The sequence below is a fragment of the Erigeron canadensis genome, chromosome 9 (genome assembly GCF_010389155.1).
Source record: "Erigeron canadensis isolate Cc75 chromosome 9, C_canadensis_v1, whole genome shotgun sequence".
Classification (NCBI taxonomy): domain Eukaryota; kingdom Viridiplantae; phylum Streptophyta; class Magnoliopsida; order Asterales; family Asteraceae; genus Erigeron; species Erigeron canadensis.
The window spans coordinates 9,313,009-9,329,137 of NC_057769.1; the positions used below are offsets into that span (position 1 = coordinate 9,313,009).

Genomic DNA, 16,129 nt, shown 5'->3' on the forward strand with positions numbered 1-16,129 from the left:
AGGCAAGTGTTGATCACTTGTACGTTATTTTAATTTTTTTTATAAGCACCGGTAAAGATCTATCACCGTTTAAACATCACAAAGCTCATACTATTACAAAAAGCTACAAATTAAACATTTGGAGAAAATTGGGACACCTGAATAGAAAATAGTAATTTAAACAACTCAATTTTATAGTTCGCAAATTTGAATCCCATGTAAACAAATACAAAAGAAACACATTCCTTTGTGACATCAACTACTCAATGAAACTTGATAAAGTTTACAATACAGATTACCATAAACAGATTTGCAAGTTTTAAACAGCGCGAACACTTTCCATCACAGCTCTGAAACTTTAGGAATGCTTCTTCTTTGATCATCCATTCAATAATTCTGCACTACATGAAATGTGTACAAGTATATCAAATTCCCAAATTAGTCAACAAGTACTAAAAAATGTCATCGAGCAGTATACACACACATATATATACACACACACATATAGGAGAAAGTTAATTGTAGTACAAGGGTAAAAAAAGTACAAAAGTACACTCTCTAGCCGTTCGATCAAAGATCTCTATAGCTCAGATCTTCCTTCTTCCGACTTCTCCGTCTGCTGCAACACCTTCTTCTTCTCCGGCGAGACTGCCGCCACCAATCATCACCTCCTTCTTCTCCGGTGAGACAACCACCGCCACCACCATCATCTCCGACCACCCCAACCACGACGCCAGTGCCGGCAGTAAGGGCTTTGCCCGTACCGTAGCAAACTGTCACCATCTCTTAGATCGCCGTCCATCAAATCCATAAGAGTCCCATATGCGTCCCTGTAACACCCCAAAAATATAAAAGATAAATAAATCAATATTTTATGTATTTTAGCCCTTAAAATACTTTCCTAATATTTAGTTTTGAGATAAGGGGTTAATTTAGTTGGAACTTTAGTAGCTAGTGGGTAAAATACTCCTATTTTATTTAATAAAAACGTGACTTCAGGGGAGGAAGTCACCACTTTCTTCTTGATGTTTCTACTAACATCTTGTTCATTTTTTTTCTTCTCAAAACTTCCGATTCTTAATTTCTTTTCTCCAAAATTTGTTTTCCAAGATTGAAAACCCCAATCAAATCCAATTAACAATTCAAATAAAGGAAATCCTCATAATGATAATAATTAAATCAAGGGTTTTGGTGGTGAATTGAGAGTGGGTCAATTTCCACATAAAGAAAAGGAAGAAACTGGAGTTTCAATTTGTTTTTAATCCTTTCCGTTTTTGAAGGTAAGAATTTAACCTAGAGATTTTACTATGTGAATTTAGGGTTCTTGAACTATATGAAATTGGGGATTTTATTAAAGAAGTGTTATTTTGATTCAGTTAAAATTAGGGTTTTTGAATATTGAAATTACGGTTCTTCCCATTTGAAATTGGGAATTTGAATAAATTGGGATTTTTGTAAGTTTGAGAATTTGTTAGAACCCTAATGAGATTGTTATGAGAAAATTGGGAAGATGAAAATGGTGATTTGATGGTGAACCCATATAGGTGAAAGTATTGTTTTAGAGTGTTTGACCAAATTTTTATATTGTAAGAATTATGGGAAATTTTTTATGGAAAATGATCTTGAAAGCCAAACACCATGTATGATGGTTGAATTTTGAGTTTGGTTAGTTTTGTGAATGAAATGAGTTAAGAAAAACTCATAGTGACTTACTTAATATATAGGTAGAGAAGATTGTTCTAGTGATCCAAAAGTGTGCCTTTTTGTCAAGAACTAAGGTGAGTGTATATGTATATGATCATAGTTATGTTATATTGAGGTCATAGGTGGGTAAATTCCTATGACCCAATAGTATGTTGATTTTGTGTAAGACTAGTAGATGTGTAGATACCTACTAGCATAAATTGTGTATATAAGACTAGTAGATGATGAGATATCTACTAGCATATATTATGAGTAAGACTAGTAGATGATGAGATACCTACTAGCAAACATCCTTGGCCAAGTAGAATTAGCATGATCATGATTTGTTTTGTTGTTGTTTTGACTATTGAAAGAATGGCTCAAAGTTGCTTGTATGCACTTAAAATTATATAGCTAGATTATGATCATATGTATATGCATTCACTAAGCGTTTTGCTTATTGTTTAGTTGTTTAAATTTTCCTATAGGAGAAGGTAGTAGCCGAGGTAAAGAAGCGGCTAAATAGAAGTTTTTGAAGAAGCGTTTGGGTAAGAGCTATGTTGTGTTGATTGGAAATATTTGATGGTTAGATATCCCTTTTGGTCCATGGGCTCCCAAGTATCCTAAAAACTCGTATTTTTGTAAATGAAATGATGAAGTATATGATATGATTTTGTTATGTATTTTGTTAAGTTTCAACTCAACTTTGGTATTATAAGTTTAGTGCCAAAGGTTAAACTTTATGTTGGTAAAATGGGTAAGACAACCCGCCATGGTGAAGATTTGTGTTTTTGAGAAATGGTCATTGTTGAAATGTGTATTTATAACTTGTTTGGATGTCTAAATATGAGATATGTCTTTTTGGTCATAAAACTGTTGTCAAGAAAGGTTGTCAATATTGGCGGGACTGCAGGAAACTGCGGATGCTGCATATCATCCTCAAGAGCATCCGCGGGTGAAGGCGGATCATCCGCCATACCATCCTCCATCCGCTGTCCTCGATCTCACTTTTTACCGAGCCTTCGTTTGAACTTCTCGAGTTCTGAAACTCGTAAACTAGTCTTATTATACCATTATAAGAACATTTAATTTGTCATTTATTGAATAACAACATTTTGATTTTCGACGAAAATTTGCATTATTTTTCTAAGTACTAAAATTTTCCAACTTGTGCAATATTTTATTACATGATGTTTAAAAGAGTTTGGGGCGTTATAGTCCCTTGACGGTCAGCTTAGAACGGATAAGGGCCACTGGCCCGTACCGTATCCACCCGAAAACGAACATGATTCTCGCCAGAAAGTCGCCGGAGGTGGTGGCGGTGGTTGTTCGCCGGAGAAGAAGGAAGAAGGAGGAGGTGTGGCGGTCGCCGGAGAAGAAGATGGCCGGAGAAGAAGGAAGAATATTGTACTTTTTATACTTTTTTTCCCCTTGTACTATAAATAACCCACCCCTATACACACACACACCCACACACAAATATATATATATATATATATATATATATTTATTTGTTTTTAGCTCTTTTATCAAAAGGTATTACAGAATAGTGACATAGTCACTTAGAGCCAAATGTCAACCTAAAATGTTAATTGGAACACAATTGGAGTCGGGGACTCGGGGTGAATTACATAAATTGCACTAAGCATAAGATTGTCAAAAAGTGAGTGGTTAACGGAATGAATATTCTCTAAACAGATTGAAATGTCGGATAGATGTTGATGAACATCAGATTATATACACATTTCCTGTAAGTTCGTTGATAAACACAATCAGGACCAATGATGTTGTTAACTTGCTAACTTTCCACAGGTGCAATGCACAATTAAATTTTGATCGCATTTCATATGCTTAGAAGACATTGTTTAACTTAATCATCAATCTTATGCTAGAACTTATTTGTTTCAACTTGTACCATTGATATCTTTTGCTATAACTTATTTGTTTCAAACTTAATGTTCATGAAGTTTGGAAACAAAGTTCAAATAGATGAGTAACAATTATAATATCTTTGAAATAAACCATCTCATGTTCCTGAAATACAAAGTCACAACTCATCCTTATAATATGTATCTTGCATTAAAATGGATATTCATATACTCTTTCTACGTTTACCATACTTTGGATTTAAAAAGAAAGTTCAATACTAGACACACCTGTCGACCATTCTATCATGGTTTTCTTTAAGAAAAGAAACTTCTCAAATGATCACACATCCTGCAATATCCAACATGTGAGACTGTAATATCAATATACAGAGTATTTCCATTTCAACTATTTTCTTCCAAAAGTAACAGTCCAGCTTCCTTTATGTAATCTTAGTCAAGAGACATGCAATGTTACATTTGAAGGAAATCAGGACACCTGAATAGACCGCAACAGTAATTAAGCCAACTCATTAGTATAGTTTGCAAATTTGAATCCCATTTGAACAACACAAAAGAAACACATTTCCATGTACCATCAATTGCTCAATGGAACTTGAAAAAAGATTACGTTACAGCTTACAACAATACAGATCACCATAAACAGATTTGCAAGTTTTAAATAGCTACACTATCAATTGCAAACACTTTCCATCACAGCCCTGAAACTTTCGGAATGCTTCTCCTTTGATCATCCTTTCAAAAATTTTGCACTGACATGTGATGAAATTTCCAACTTAGTCTACAAGTTCATACAAAAAGATGTCATCTAGCAGTATACAATATTTCTAATTTTATCTCTTCTATCAAAAAAGGTATTACTGACATATAGCACTTAGAACCAAATCTCAACCTATATCATCAATCTTTGTTAAAACTAAGTTGTTTCAAATAGTACCATTAATATCAAGTAGTCGATCAACTGATTTCATAATTTCTTTTCGTTTTTTTTCCAAATAATCAAGATGGCCGCTAAGTTTAAAATTATATTCCTCAATCTTCACTAGCTTACACCTAAGCTTTACGGCACAAAATTATGAAATCAAAGGGATTCATCCATGGGATCTTCATTATCTCCATCCATGACATGATTTTGAACAATAATCTAATTATAAACAGGGAATTCTTTCATCTCAATTAGGTTAAGGAATAAATTGCGAGAAACTACTTAACCAGGACTTCTACAGTTGCCATTGGGATATCATAATCTCCTGAAAACTGTAGATAAACTACGCAAGCAAATGGACACCAATACCACTCCATCATTAGATGGAGTGGTACCGTCACCATGTGACCACATGGATCTACAGAGGTTAGTGAGTCAAAGTTGCGAACGTAGCCAAAGACAAGTGGAGAAACTATATCTTGTGATCCACGTGTGAAGATGGTGAGTCAACTCTCGGTATCAAGACCGTACATGGGACCAGAGGGTTCCTACCCATTTATCGTTTTTTCAAATGGACACCAAGATTCTGTTGATAATTTTCCCCATAACATGTAAAATGTGTTTGATGAGTTTCATCAAAAAGCGGGAGGGACTAGTAGAACAACCATCAACGACATTTTCAAAAAATTAAAATACCTATGACTCTATCATGATCTTCTACAAACTACAAACTGAACAAATCCAAAACCCCATGGCACCCTGCACAAAGAAATTGAACAAATATGCTAGACAATTTGTATTTAGAGGGCTTTACTTTGCATCTATTAGTGCTTCCCTGACCAAGATTGCTACATCACTAACATAACGGATTTTCCCCCTAAATATACATTTAAAAAAATATAAAAAAAAACACACAAATATGAATAGCTGCAATTAATAGGGAGTTCCAAGAAACCGTGTCTCTTTGAGGAACTTCATCAAGCAGATGGAGGTCTAATTTGTTTATTTACATATTTGTAATAAAGGTATAGATAAAAATGATTGGTTTAGGAATGCATGTGAAAATTTGTTAACAATTTGCTAATAATAAAATTATTCATTAAAATCTTATAATTAAAAGTTATGTAAAAGATTGAGATGATATACCATGACGTGTCAATGCTTCTGCCAAGGTATAACCCCGGTGCCTTCCTTTTCTACCGTGTTTTCACATTAACTCTCAAAGATGAAGTTGTCTTTGGTGCATCTCTAAGCTTAGGGCATTTAAAAATATGAAGGTTTTGAAGGCAAGGGAGGTGTTGTAAGACCTCTGAAACTGATTCTAATTCTTCAAATTCCCAGATTTCTAAATATGTAAGAGATGGTGGAAGAAGAAAACATGATGAACTCATATTATTATAATCTTGTTCGTCTATTCCAAACGAAACCACTCCTGAATGCCTTCCAAATAACACTAATTCAACAAGTGAGGAAGGGTAATTTTGAAGCCCCCATTCTGACAATGGCTTTTTTAATTCTCCTATTCTCAACTCCCTTATATTAGGAGGCCACGACCCACATGATGGAAATGAATCCCCCATTCTTGGACAATTATTTATCTTCATCTCTTCCAAAGATGTGAGACTTTGCAAATTCTCTTGAGATAATGACTTTATATTCTTGCAATCATAGATCCAAAGAGTCTTCAGATTAGAGATTGATGATGATGATGATGGAAGGTCCTTCTGCAATTTAGAGAAGGTCAATGATGTCATTGAATCACATCTGGTTATTTCCAAAAACTCAACACTAGTTGGACAACAGTAACTCTCCAATGAATCACAACGGAAAAGAACCACATGCCTAAGAGATCCCATGATGCTACTCCCCACATGAACCACCTCTTTGTCTCCCTTAATTGATACCAATTTTGAACAGTTAAATAGTCTCAACTCGCTAAGTGAAGTGAGAGGCCCAAGAGTTGCTAATTCTGTACAATTCTTACAATCACTTAACGCAAGATGTGTCAACTGATCAAATGAAGGATCCCCCAGCCAACTTGGAAATTTCATTCCCCTGTACCCTTTTATATATAATGTTTTCAACTTGGGGTGGGGCCTTAGCTTTTCAATTACGTCATCATCATTAGTTGTATTATTCGGAAAAGCATCACCCCATACCAATTTTAAATTATCGAGTCCCTTCTTTTGTTGTAAATTAGCATCCTTTGCTTCGATTGGATCTATAACTTTCTCCAACCCCTCAATGGATAGTTCACCTTGAAGATCCTTTAGGCCGTTCAACTCAGCTAATTTCAACCCATCATCTTCTTGTATAACAACCTTGGATAATGTTTGTAGACTCACCAACCCACGAATCCCTGAAGGAAACTTCTCCAATAATGGAGTATAAGTCATGTCAAGATGTCGCAGGTTTATTAGCTTTACAAAAGTGACTGGTAATCTAGATAACTTACGACACGAACGAACCAACAAGCTTTGCAGATTATATAGTTCGCTCACTTCTTCTGGTATATGTCGGATGTCCGTGTGAGAAAAATTAAGGTACCTTAAATGCTTGAGATTACCAATGGATTGTGGTACCTCTGTAATTGACGAATTAGTTAAACTTAGCACCCTTAGGAAGTGTAAGTGGGGAAGTAATTCTGCAGCAACATTGTCCAATGTCCCGCAACCACCAACTGAGATAGGTAAGAACGTTCGCAACCATCTAGCTCTATGTAATTCCTTAAACTTTTTAACTTCTTCAACTCGTTTACCTATGAATGAAAAGTGACGGAACTTTTCATAAGCTTCATTGTTACCATTTGGATCCACATTCTCATCCAACCTAAAGAAAAACTCCCCTGCAACACTTGTGGCCAAGTCATTCATCAAGTCATGCATTATATATTTCGATTCATCATTCCTCAATGGCTGAAAAAAGGACCTTGACAAAAGGTCTTTGAAATACTTACCACCCAAAGTCTCCATTGGTTGGTTTTTGTCCTTTGTTTGGGACAGAAACCCTTGTGCCATCCACAATAGGATGAGTTTGTTCTTTTCAAACTCATAGTCCTTCGGAAAAATGGAGCAATATGCAAACAATTGCTTTAGATGTGAAGGGAGATGATAGTAACTCAGCTTAAGTGCGGGGAGAATATCACGTTCGTCATGTGAACTCCATATCTCACTTTTCAACAACTCCTCCCAATCAACAACATGAGTTCCTTTGGTCTTCAAGGCCCTCCCAAGTGTTACCAGAGCCAAAGGCAAACCATCACACTTCTTAACAATACCTTGAGCAATAGGCTTAAGTGATGGATGTTCGCCAAAGTTTTGTTCTTCGAGTGCACACCGAGCAAACAAAGACAAAGCTACCTCATCTGACAAAACTCCCAGCTTGTAAGGTTGAACCGAGTTCATGACTGATGCAACCATGATGCTTCGGGTTGTCACAATAACTTTACTTCCAGGTGCTCCAACAAGTGGCCGTTGGAGGACTTCCCACTTCTTGTGGTCTTCGTTCCACACGTCATCTAGAACGAGTAGGAATCTTTTGTTTAAAAGTTTTTGATTAAGAGCCACATGAAGCAGATCGAGATTAGTAAATTCTTTGTTTTCCCCACAAACGGCTTGATAAATAGCTTTGCTCACATTGGATACATCAAACTCATCGGAAACACAAACCCATGCTCTGAGTTCGAAGTGAACCTTCACTTTCTCGTCATTGTACAAGACTCTGGCAAGAGTGGTTTTTCCGACCCCACCAAGACCAACTATGGACACGATTTCCAAATCGAGATCCTTACTTGCTTTATCCCCAGTAAGCTTCTCGAGCAATGTCTCTTTATCTTCTTCCCGACCAAAAATCCTTGACACATCAACCAATGAAGTTTCTTCCAATGGTTTATTTGTTCTACTTGACTTTTCAACATTTACATCCAAACCCAAATCATTTTTCTGCTGAAAAAGATCATTCATTCTAGCGGTAATCTTGTCTAGCTTAGAACTAATCCCTCGACCATACATGAAGTTATGTGGAGTGAAATTAGTACAACAAGCTGGGATGATCTTCATTACCTTACTAGTACTAGTGCCTTGAGATTCTTCATGATTCAACTTACGCTTTAAGACTTCAGTGGCGATATCATCAAGTACATCGTCTATGTCGTAAGCCAACTCCTGGAGCTCAAGCAGCCACAGTTGAACAGCTTTTTGTGTAATTTCCTTCTGGCCCGCATCAGCCAGAACAGCTTGAATCAGAGGTAACTTTTTCCTCCAATTTATTAGCTGAGAATCGATTCCTTCTGATCGAGCAAACTTTATCAACTCACCGGTGAGTAGCTTCTCAATCAGAACAGTGACAACGGCTCCGACAACGATTTCAGCCATTAATTGCTATTTTAGAAAAAAAAGGTTTTTTCTTTGTTTATTTTTTTTAGGAGGGAGTGCTGTTATGATTTTAAATAAGCAGATGAAACATTGCACCAGGATATATAAATTACCAAAATGCGTTCAGCAGCCGACCACTCTCTTTGTAATTTTATAGTAAAAACAACAAGTTTGATGCAGCATTTTATTTTATTTTTGTCACTTTCTAATAATTCTGCAAATGGATATAATATAATATAAGTATATAGAATACACAAGTGCGTTTGGTAGCCGGCCACTCTCTTTTAAATAATCCATTTCGCGAGACTTTTTGATACCTACTATGTATCCACTCGTAAGTTAGTTGCTGTTTTTCTGTTACATGATAAACTTAATTGATCATATGCTTTCACAAACAAATGTGTCCATATATACAACAAAAAGTTTGATGGGGTATTTTATTATCTTTATCATCTTTTATTAATTTTGGAAAAGGACTACAAGATTGTTTGTTTCTTTATATATATATTGAAACGTAGAAAATTTATTTTTTAGCTTGGATGTTATCGTTGTACTTAACTGTCTTTGACGCATTATGCTTTTAGAGTGTTAAACGTGTTTTTTTTTCCGACGGTATGCGACATCAGGGAAACCTCACCGTATAATGGTGAAGCCTTGCACGTACCCTAGACAACGAAATGTTGACCATGTGCCGTCACAAGTATTCGGAGAAAAAATCCCAAGACTTGTTATCCTTAGGGATCGAACTCAATACCTTGGGTAAAACCTGTGATGCCTATGACCAGTTGGAAAGTCATCATTGGTGAGTGGTAAACGAAGCATTAAACGTCTACGTCTACGAGTAGTAGACGTTTAATGCTTCGTTTACTAATTATATAAGGGTGGGGGGGGGGGGGGTGTGCCTCGGGGAGGGAATAGGTACCGGATAGGTACCTATTTAAACACCATTCCGCGCAACAGGTACCTAGAGGGTGGGGAGGGATTTGGGGACTATGGTGCCTATTTCCTTGCCTATCTTTTAACCGTTAAATGCTTTTGTCTTTTCTTCCTTTTTCTATTTATTTCTTATTTTATATATGTTTATAAATAAAATAGAAAAGGGTGGGGAGGGACGAGGAAGCACTCCTAGCATTTGCGGAGCGGACGGGGAGGAGGAGAAAAAGCGGGGAGGAGAGGGGAGGGGTGACGAGGCGCTCCCCCCACCCTAATGGAGAAAAAGTCATGATTCAAAATTCAGTTTCATTATAAATCCATTGATATTAATGGAATTTAATTCCTTGTATAAAATTTGCCAAAAAACGAATAATAAATATCTCTACTCCCTTATAAAGCAAATGCCCCCATTAAATAATTCTGTCTTTGAAATACCGTATTTGTCCAGATACATTTTTTATTCCGTAACTACCCCTAATAAATGTTTTCCCCTTTCCCACAAGACAGTCAAAGTCAATCAGTCAAAGTCAAACAGTTAAATGTATTGAAAACTTTTCATATTTATCTTACAAATTCATGTATAAATACCATCTCAAATGTAATGGAAAATCATAACAAAATGTTACATGTTAAATCCAAAAATATAACCTTGGTTACTTTGATACATGATAGCTAGTCATTATGGTCTTAAGTAGGAGACCAACAATTGACTTGTTTCTGGTCTTATCCACCAAAAAAATCATCTATACAAGTCTACATAGATCTACAGAAGTGCAACCATGTAAAATGTAAAAACTTGCCAACATCAAATACCTGGTTTCAAGAATCCATTGTGCGAGGATGCACTCCCCGTGGGGCCCGCCAGTCCAAACGCTGGAGGACTAGACCTACCACCACTCTAGTTGAACCGCTGAAACACACAGTTTAGATGTTAGCCTTTAAACAATTAATAAAAAAAATTAAATGCTCGTTTTGATGAAATAAAACTAAGGTTCATCTTCGCTCACCTTCCTGTAAATATGCAGGATCCATAACCTGCAAGGAGAAGACAGTGTAATTCTTGTTAATCATGGAACAATTGGGTATTAGTTGTCAATATAATTACTCTCCACACCAGTTGTGGCAAACCCACAATAGTCACAGGTTCTGTCAGTTTTACGCCTTCTTTGGTAGTAATCGTTATAAGCATGGTTTTGTTCAGTGTTGGGCAGGTAAATGGGTTCCCTGGCTGAATGGCAGTGCACTTCCCTCCTTTTCTACCAACATAAAATCCGCTTGAAGCATTCCCCTTAGGATCAACAAGATCAACTTTATAAACCGTACTCCCATAGTCCCATTACTAAAACACACACCATATATAGCTTGGCCTTTTGTCATCTATAAACAAATTAGATAGAATGGAGGGTTGATTCCCACTCAAAACTCGCAGAACCAACTTATTATCAAACGTCTCTGTGTGTCCCACAGTGGCATCACTTTCATTTCCACCGCCAGAATTGGCTGAAAGAGGTAAAACAATCCCATCAAGAAACAATCACCTTAACTTTCTCGTCTTCAACAGGTTAACTGTGTACCGGGAGCTGCCATAAATGGTCACCAAAAGTATTACTCATCCAATTATAAACTTGGTCAGTCTTAGGCTCGCAGTATGGTTTTGGGGGTGATGCAGAGAAACTGAATAGATTACCAGAATATCTAGCAAGCCACTCAGGTTTCACTCTTGTTGCTCCAGTTGAATACCGGCGTTTCCTGTCAACAAGCTCACTAAACACCAAAAACTCAGGAGCACTTCTTGGAAAAGAAGACCAGCGATGATGGAACACAGTTTGGTTTACTTTGTGTGCTTGATAATGGGTGCAATCACTTTCCAATCTACTTCCGACAACCCTGAAATTCCTCCGACACGTTTGGCAACTCTATCAGCCCACCCAGCACATATAGCTCACCCAAAAGCTGTAACACCCCAACAAGGCGGAATAATGGGATATTTCCCACGACTCTCTTTGGTCTAACCATAGTCCTGAGCACACGTGTTAGATTAGCAAGTTAGTTCTCACAATCCCCACACGAGTTAACCAAAGTATATCATCACGAAACAAGTATCTCATATCTAGGGTTTCCCTAAACCGTCTAGCATGCATATCTCTACGGGGATTTTATCATGGCAATAATCTAAGGCTTCATCAATCATACAATCACGAATCATTCAACATAAAATAAAATGGGTCAGGTCATGACAAGGCGGGTGAAACATAGTCCAAATCTTAACTTCAACATTCAACACATTAAAAGTGTTTGTATACAGGGTGTACCAGCAGCTAACCCTCCACACCGTTAATATATTAAATGGATGTCAAGACTCGGTTCCGTTATGCTCTCTAAGTATTGGTCGGGTATGTATACAGGGTGTACCAGCGGCTAACCCTCCACCTACCCAATACTCATTAAGCATACCGGGTTTCCTACTATACCTCATCCACAATGTGCAATCCACGAGACCATTAACTTTATATGACATAGGATAACCATAAATTTGTTGATGAGGCGCCTCTAGGGTTACCGAATGTCATACTCCGTTAATACCCTCATTTCACTTTGCTAGGGTTAAACAGTAAACTATAAGATTATACGTTAACGTTCGATAAGTCACGGTGTATCCCGACACTAACATATACGTCCATCAAGTCATCACATAACAATCAAATCATAAGAAACCTACAAACTCCGTTTAAACAAGTTTTTATGCATCATACAATTCACGTTGCACACAAAATTTCCTATCATGCATGCTAATTATGAAATGTGGGTGCAATGGCTATAGGCTAGGTCGATCCACCTAATTCCCTACAACCACGGCTCTGATACCATTCTGTAACACCCCAACAAGGCGGAATAATGAGATATCACAAGAAAAACACAGCATGACATGGAAATTAAGTAGAGACAATCTAAAATGCATTAAAATGACTGGGAATCCATATAATTCAATCAACTACAAATCCAAGATCATGCAAAACAATGCATAAGGAGCACGACCATCAACCGTTTACAAAAGAGAATACAAAAGATGGCATATGATCCTAAGCATAACCCATAAGCGGGAACAATGGATTCGTGGATCCTTGATAAAGTCCAATTCCAATCCTAGCATACAAACAATCAATCATCATCCAATATGTCTTCCATTAACCTGTTCACCTAAAAAGTGTACTAAAACGTGTCAATATAAAGTTGGTGAGTTCGTAGGTTTAAACGTTAAAATCATAGTGTCGGGATAACAACCGTTAACGATACACGACGAGTAGAATACCAATTCACGTTCCAAGGGAAACCCTAAAAGGTTTCACGTTATTACAATTCAACACATAACACAAATCAACACATATCGGCACGACTTACATATATTTCAAAGGCGTGTTCATTTCGGCATGACTTACATGTATTTCAAATGCATGATCAATGGCATGACTTACATATATTTCAAATGCATGATCAACGGTATGTCTTACGTATATTTCAACGGCATGATCATAACAAACAATCATGCTTACGTTTACGGGGAACAAAGCATTTACGTTCACAAATCATCATTTAGTATCAAATCATTTCAAATAATTCGCTAAAACGTTTACAAGAAACAAGTACACTTTCCACCCCAAATATAAGAGAAACTGGGCTACGAAACTCACCTTGGCCTTGAAAGTTGGTAAAAGGTGACTAAGCGGGTAAGCGGACAACACAACAATTACAAACCTATTACATCAACATTTTATCATCACAAGGTATCCCAAACAGTAAGGTCTAACTAACTAAACTATGCCACAATCCCCCAAGGATGCTTTAGAAGTAATTTAAGAACGTTAAGTGACAAGGGAAGAGTTTTAGTTAAATTCGGTTCAATGACTTAGCACAAAAATTCGACTTGAAAAATCGAAGTATTAAGAAATGTGTTTAACCAAATTTTTTCGACCTTAGAATGATGATATAAGACTATTAAACAAGTTTTGGAGCATTGGAAGTCGACCGATAACCGAACGAAAATGCTATGGAAAAGACATAAATTTACGGACGATCTGACGGATCATCCGGTGGATGGTCTGATGAACACAGATCATCCGCCAATTCTAGAATATCGTCCGCAGTTTTCAAAGAACAAGAAACGGGTTTTGACCTCAAAATTGGCAACCTTAGAAGCCAAAACCGGCTACCAAACTTTAACACAATCAAATACAAGTATAACTAAGCATAAACATTTAATCTTTTCACAAACCCACCTCCAACATCTTGTGATTTAATCCAAACCCGTTTTTAACCAAAATCACTCATTTTATGCCAAAATCGATTATCAAACGTTTAGATTGACGACAAGGAAGTAACCCACAATGAAAAAGGAACGTTTTGAGCTATGAAACACTTACCAATTCGTCCTACAACTTCAAATCCGAATTTAGGGCTCAAACTTTGGATGAACACTTTGAAACTTTGAGATTCTTGGATTTTGATGAATATTATTATTAGGGTTACTAGATTTTGTTAATTTATTATTATCAACACAAGGTTTAGATGTATTTATGATGAATTTGGAGGGTAGATGGATGATTTAGAAGAGATGTAAATGAGAAGAGAGAGAGAGATAAGAATTTGGATAAGGAAAAGAAAAATGAATGGGGTGTGTGGTGGATGGGGAGGGCCGGCCTAGGGTTCAACAAGTGTGGTTCCCGCTCCGCTAAATTTGACAAATAGCTATTTGTTAACCATTTAAACACTAAAACGAGACCGTTAACACAATTAGACTTCACGTTACGTTACTATACAACAAAACGTTCGATAATCCATATAAGCTAACAAATTCGTTCATTTTCAATTCCATTAAGTTACAAATCAATTAAGTCAAAAATCACGAATGTTACATCATTCCCCCGTTAAAGGGATTTCGTCCCGAAATCTAAATCTAACTAGATTCGTCGAATAAATGAGGATACTTGGCTTTCATTGAGTCCTCCCGTTCCCAAGTGAATTCGGGTCCACGTCTCGCTTGCCATCTCACTTTAACAAGTGTGTACCGAGTGTTCTTAAGCTTTCTAGTTTGACGGTCTAGAATATCAATCGGCTCTTCCACAAATTTCAACGTATTATCGATTCGGATCTCTTCCATAGGCACATGAAGAGTCGGGTCAACCAAGCATTTCCTAAGATTGCAAACATGAAAGACGTTGTGAACTCCACTCAAGTTTGGAGGAAGTTCTAATCGATACGCTACCGGGCCGATTCGTTTAAGGATTTTAAATGGGCCAATGTATCTCGGGCCCAAGTTACCACGCTTCACAAACCGAATTACCCCTTTCCATGGGGACACCTTCAACAAAACGTAGTCACCGACCTTAAATTCAAGGGGTCGTCGTCTAACATTTGCGTACTTCTTTTGTCTCTCACGGGCCACTCTCAATTTCTCTTTAATTTGTGAGATCACCTTGGTTGTTTCAATGACGATTTCGGGTCCAATGAGTTGACTTTCACCAACCTCCGCCCAAGCTACCGGTGACCTACAATCTCTCCCATATAATGCTCTAAATGGCGCCATACCTATGCTAGCATGATAGCTATTATTATAGGAGAATTCAACTAACGGTAAATGTTCATCCCAATTGCCACCAAATTCGATGGCACAAGCTCGTAACATGTCTTCTAGTGTTTGAATCGTTCTTTCGGTTTGACCATCGGATTGAGGGTGGAACGCCGTACTCAAGTTGAGTTGAGTACCCAATGATTCTTAGAACGCCTTCCAAAAATTTGAAGTATATCGGGCATCCCGATCGGATAGGATGGAAATCGGCACTCCATGTTTGGATACTATCTCTTTGACGTACAAACGTGCCAAGGTGTCAAATTTATCTTTTTCTCGGATGGCTAATAAGTGAGCCGACTTAGTCAACCGGTCAACTATCACCCAAACGGTGTCCCGACCATTTCTCGTTCTAGGTAACTTCGTGATGAAGTCCATAGCGATATCTTCCCATTTCCACTTCGGCATCGCCGGTTGAACAAGCAACCCGGGAGGTTTCCTGTGGTCGGCTTTCACTTGCAAGCAAGTGAGGCATTCGCTAACATACCTAGCAATGTCTTTCTTCATTCCCGGGCACCAATACAAGTCTCTCAAGCCAAAGTACATCTTGTCGGAACCCGGATGAACCGAGTAGGCCGACTTATGCGCTTCATTCATCAATTTCTTCCGCCACCCGCCAAGAACGGGTATCCATAACCGTTCAACAAAGTACAACCCGTCATCGTCTTTCCTATCAAATTGCTCTTCTAAGCCGTGTAATGCTTCATTGATGAAGTTACAAATCAAT

At 37.4% G+C, this 16,129-nt stretch overlaps 1 protein-coding gene across 1 annotated transcript; it reads right to left on the minus strand.

Moving 5' to 3' along the window:
• Positions 1-3,901: 3,901 nt before the first annotated feature.
• On the minus strand, positions 3,902-8,846 carry LOC122583153 (putative disease resistance RPP13-like protein 1). The gene is made up of 2 exons (XM_043755581.1): positions 5,620-8,846; positions 3,902-4,329 (listed from the first exon to the last, which is right to left on the minus strand). Exon 1 carries the CDS (start codon positions 8,844-8,846, stop codon positions 5,670-5,672), a length of 3,177 nt encoding a protein of 1,058 aa, XP_043611516.1. The 3' UTR covers positions 3,902-4,329; positions 5,620-5,669.
• Between the last annotated feature and the right edge of the window lie 7,283 nt (positions 8,847-16,129).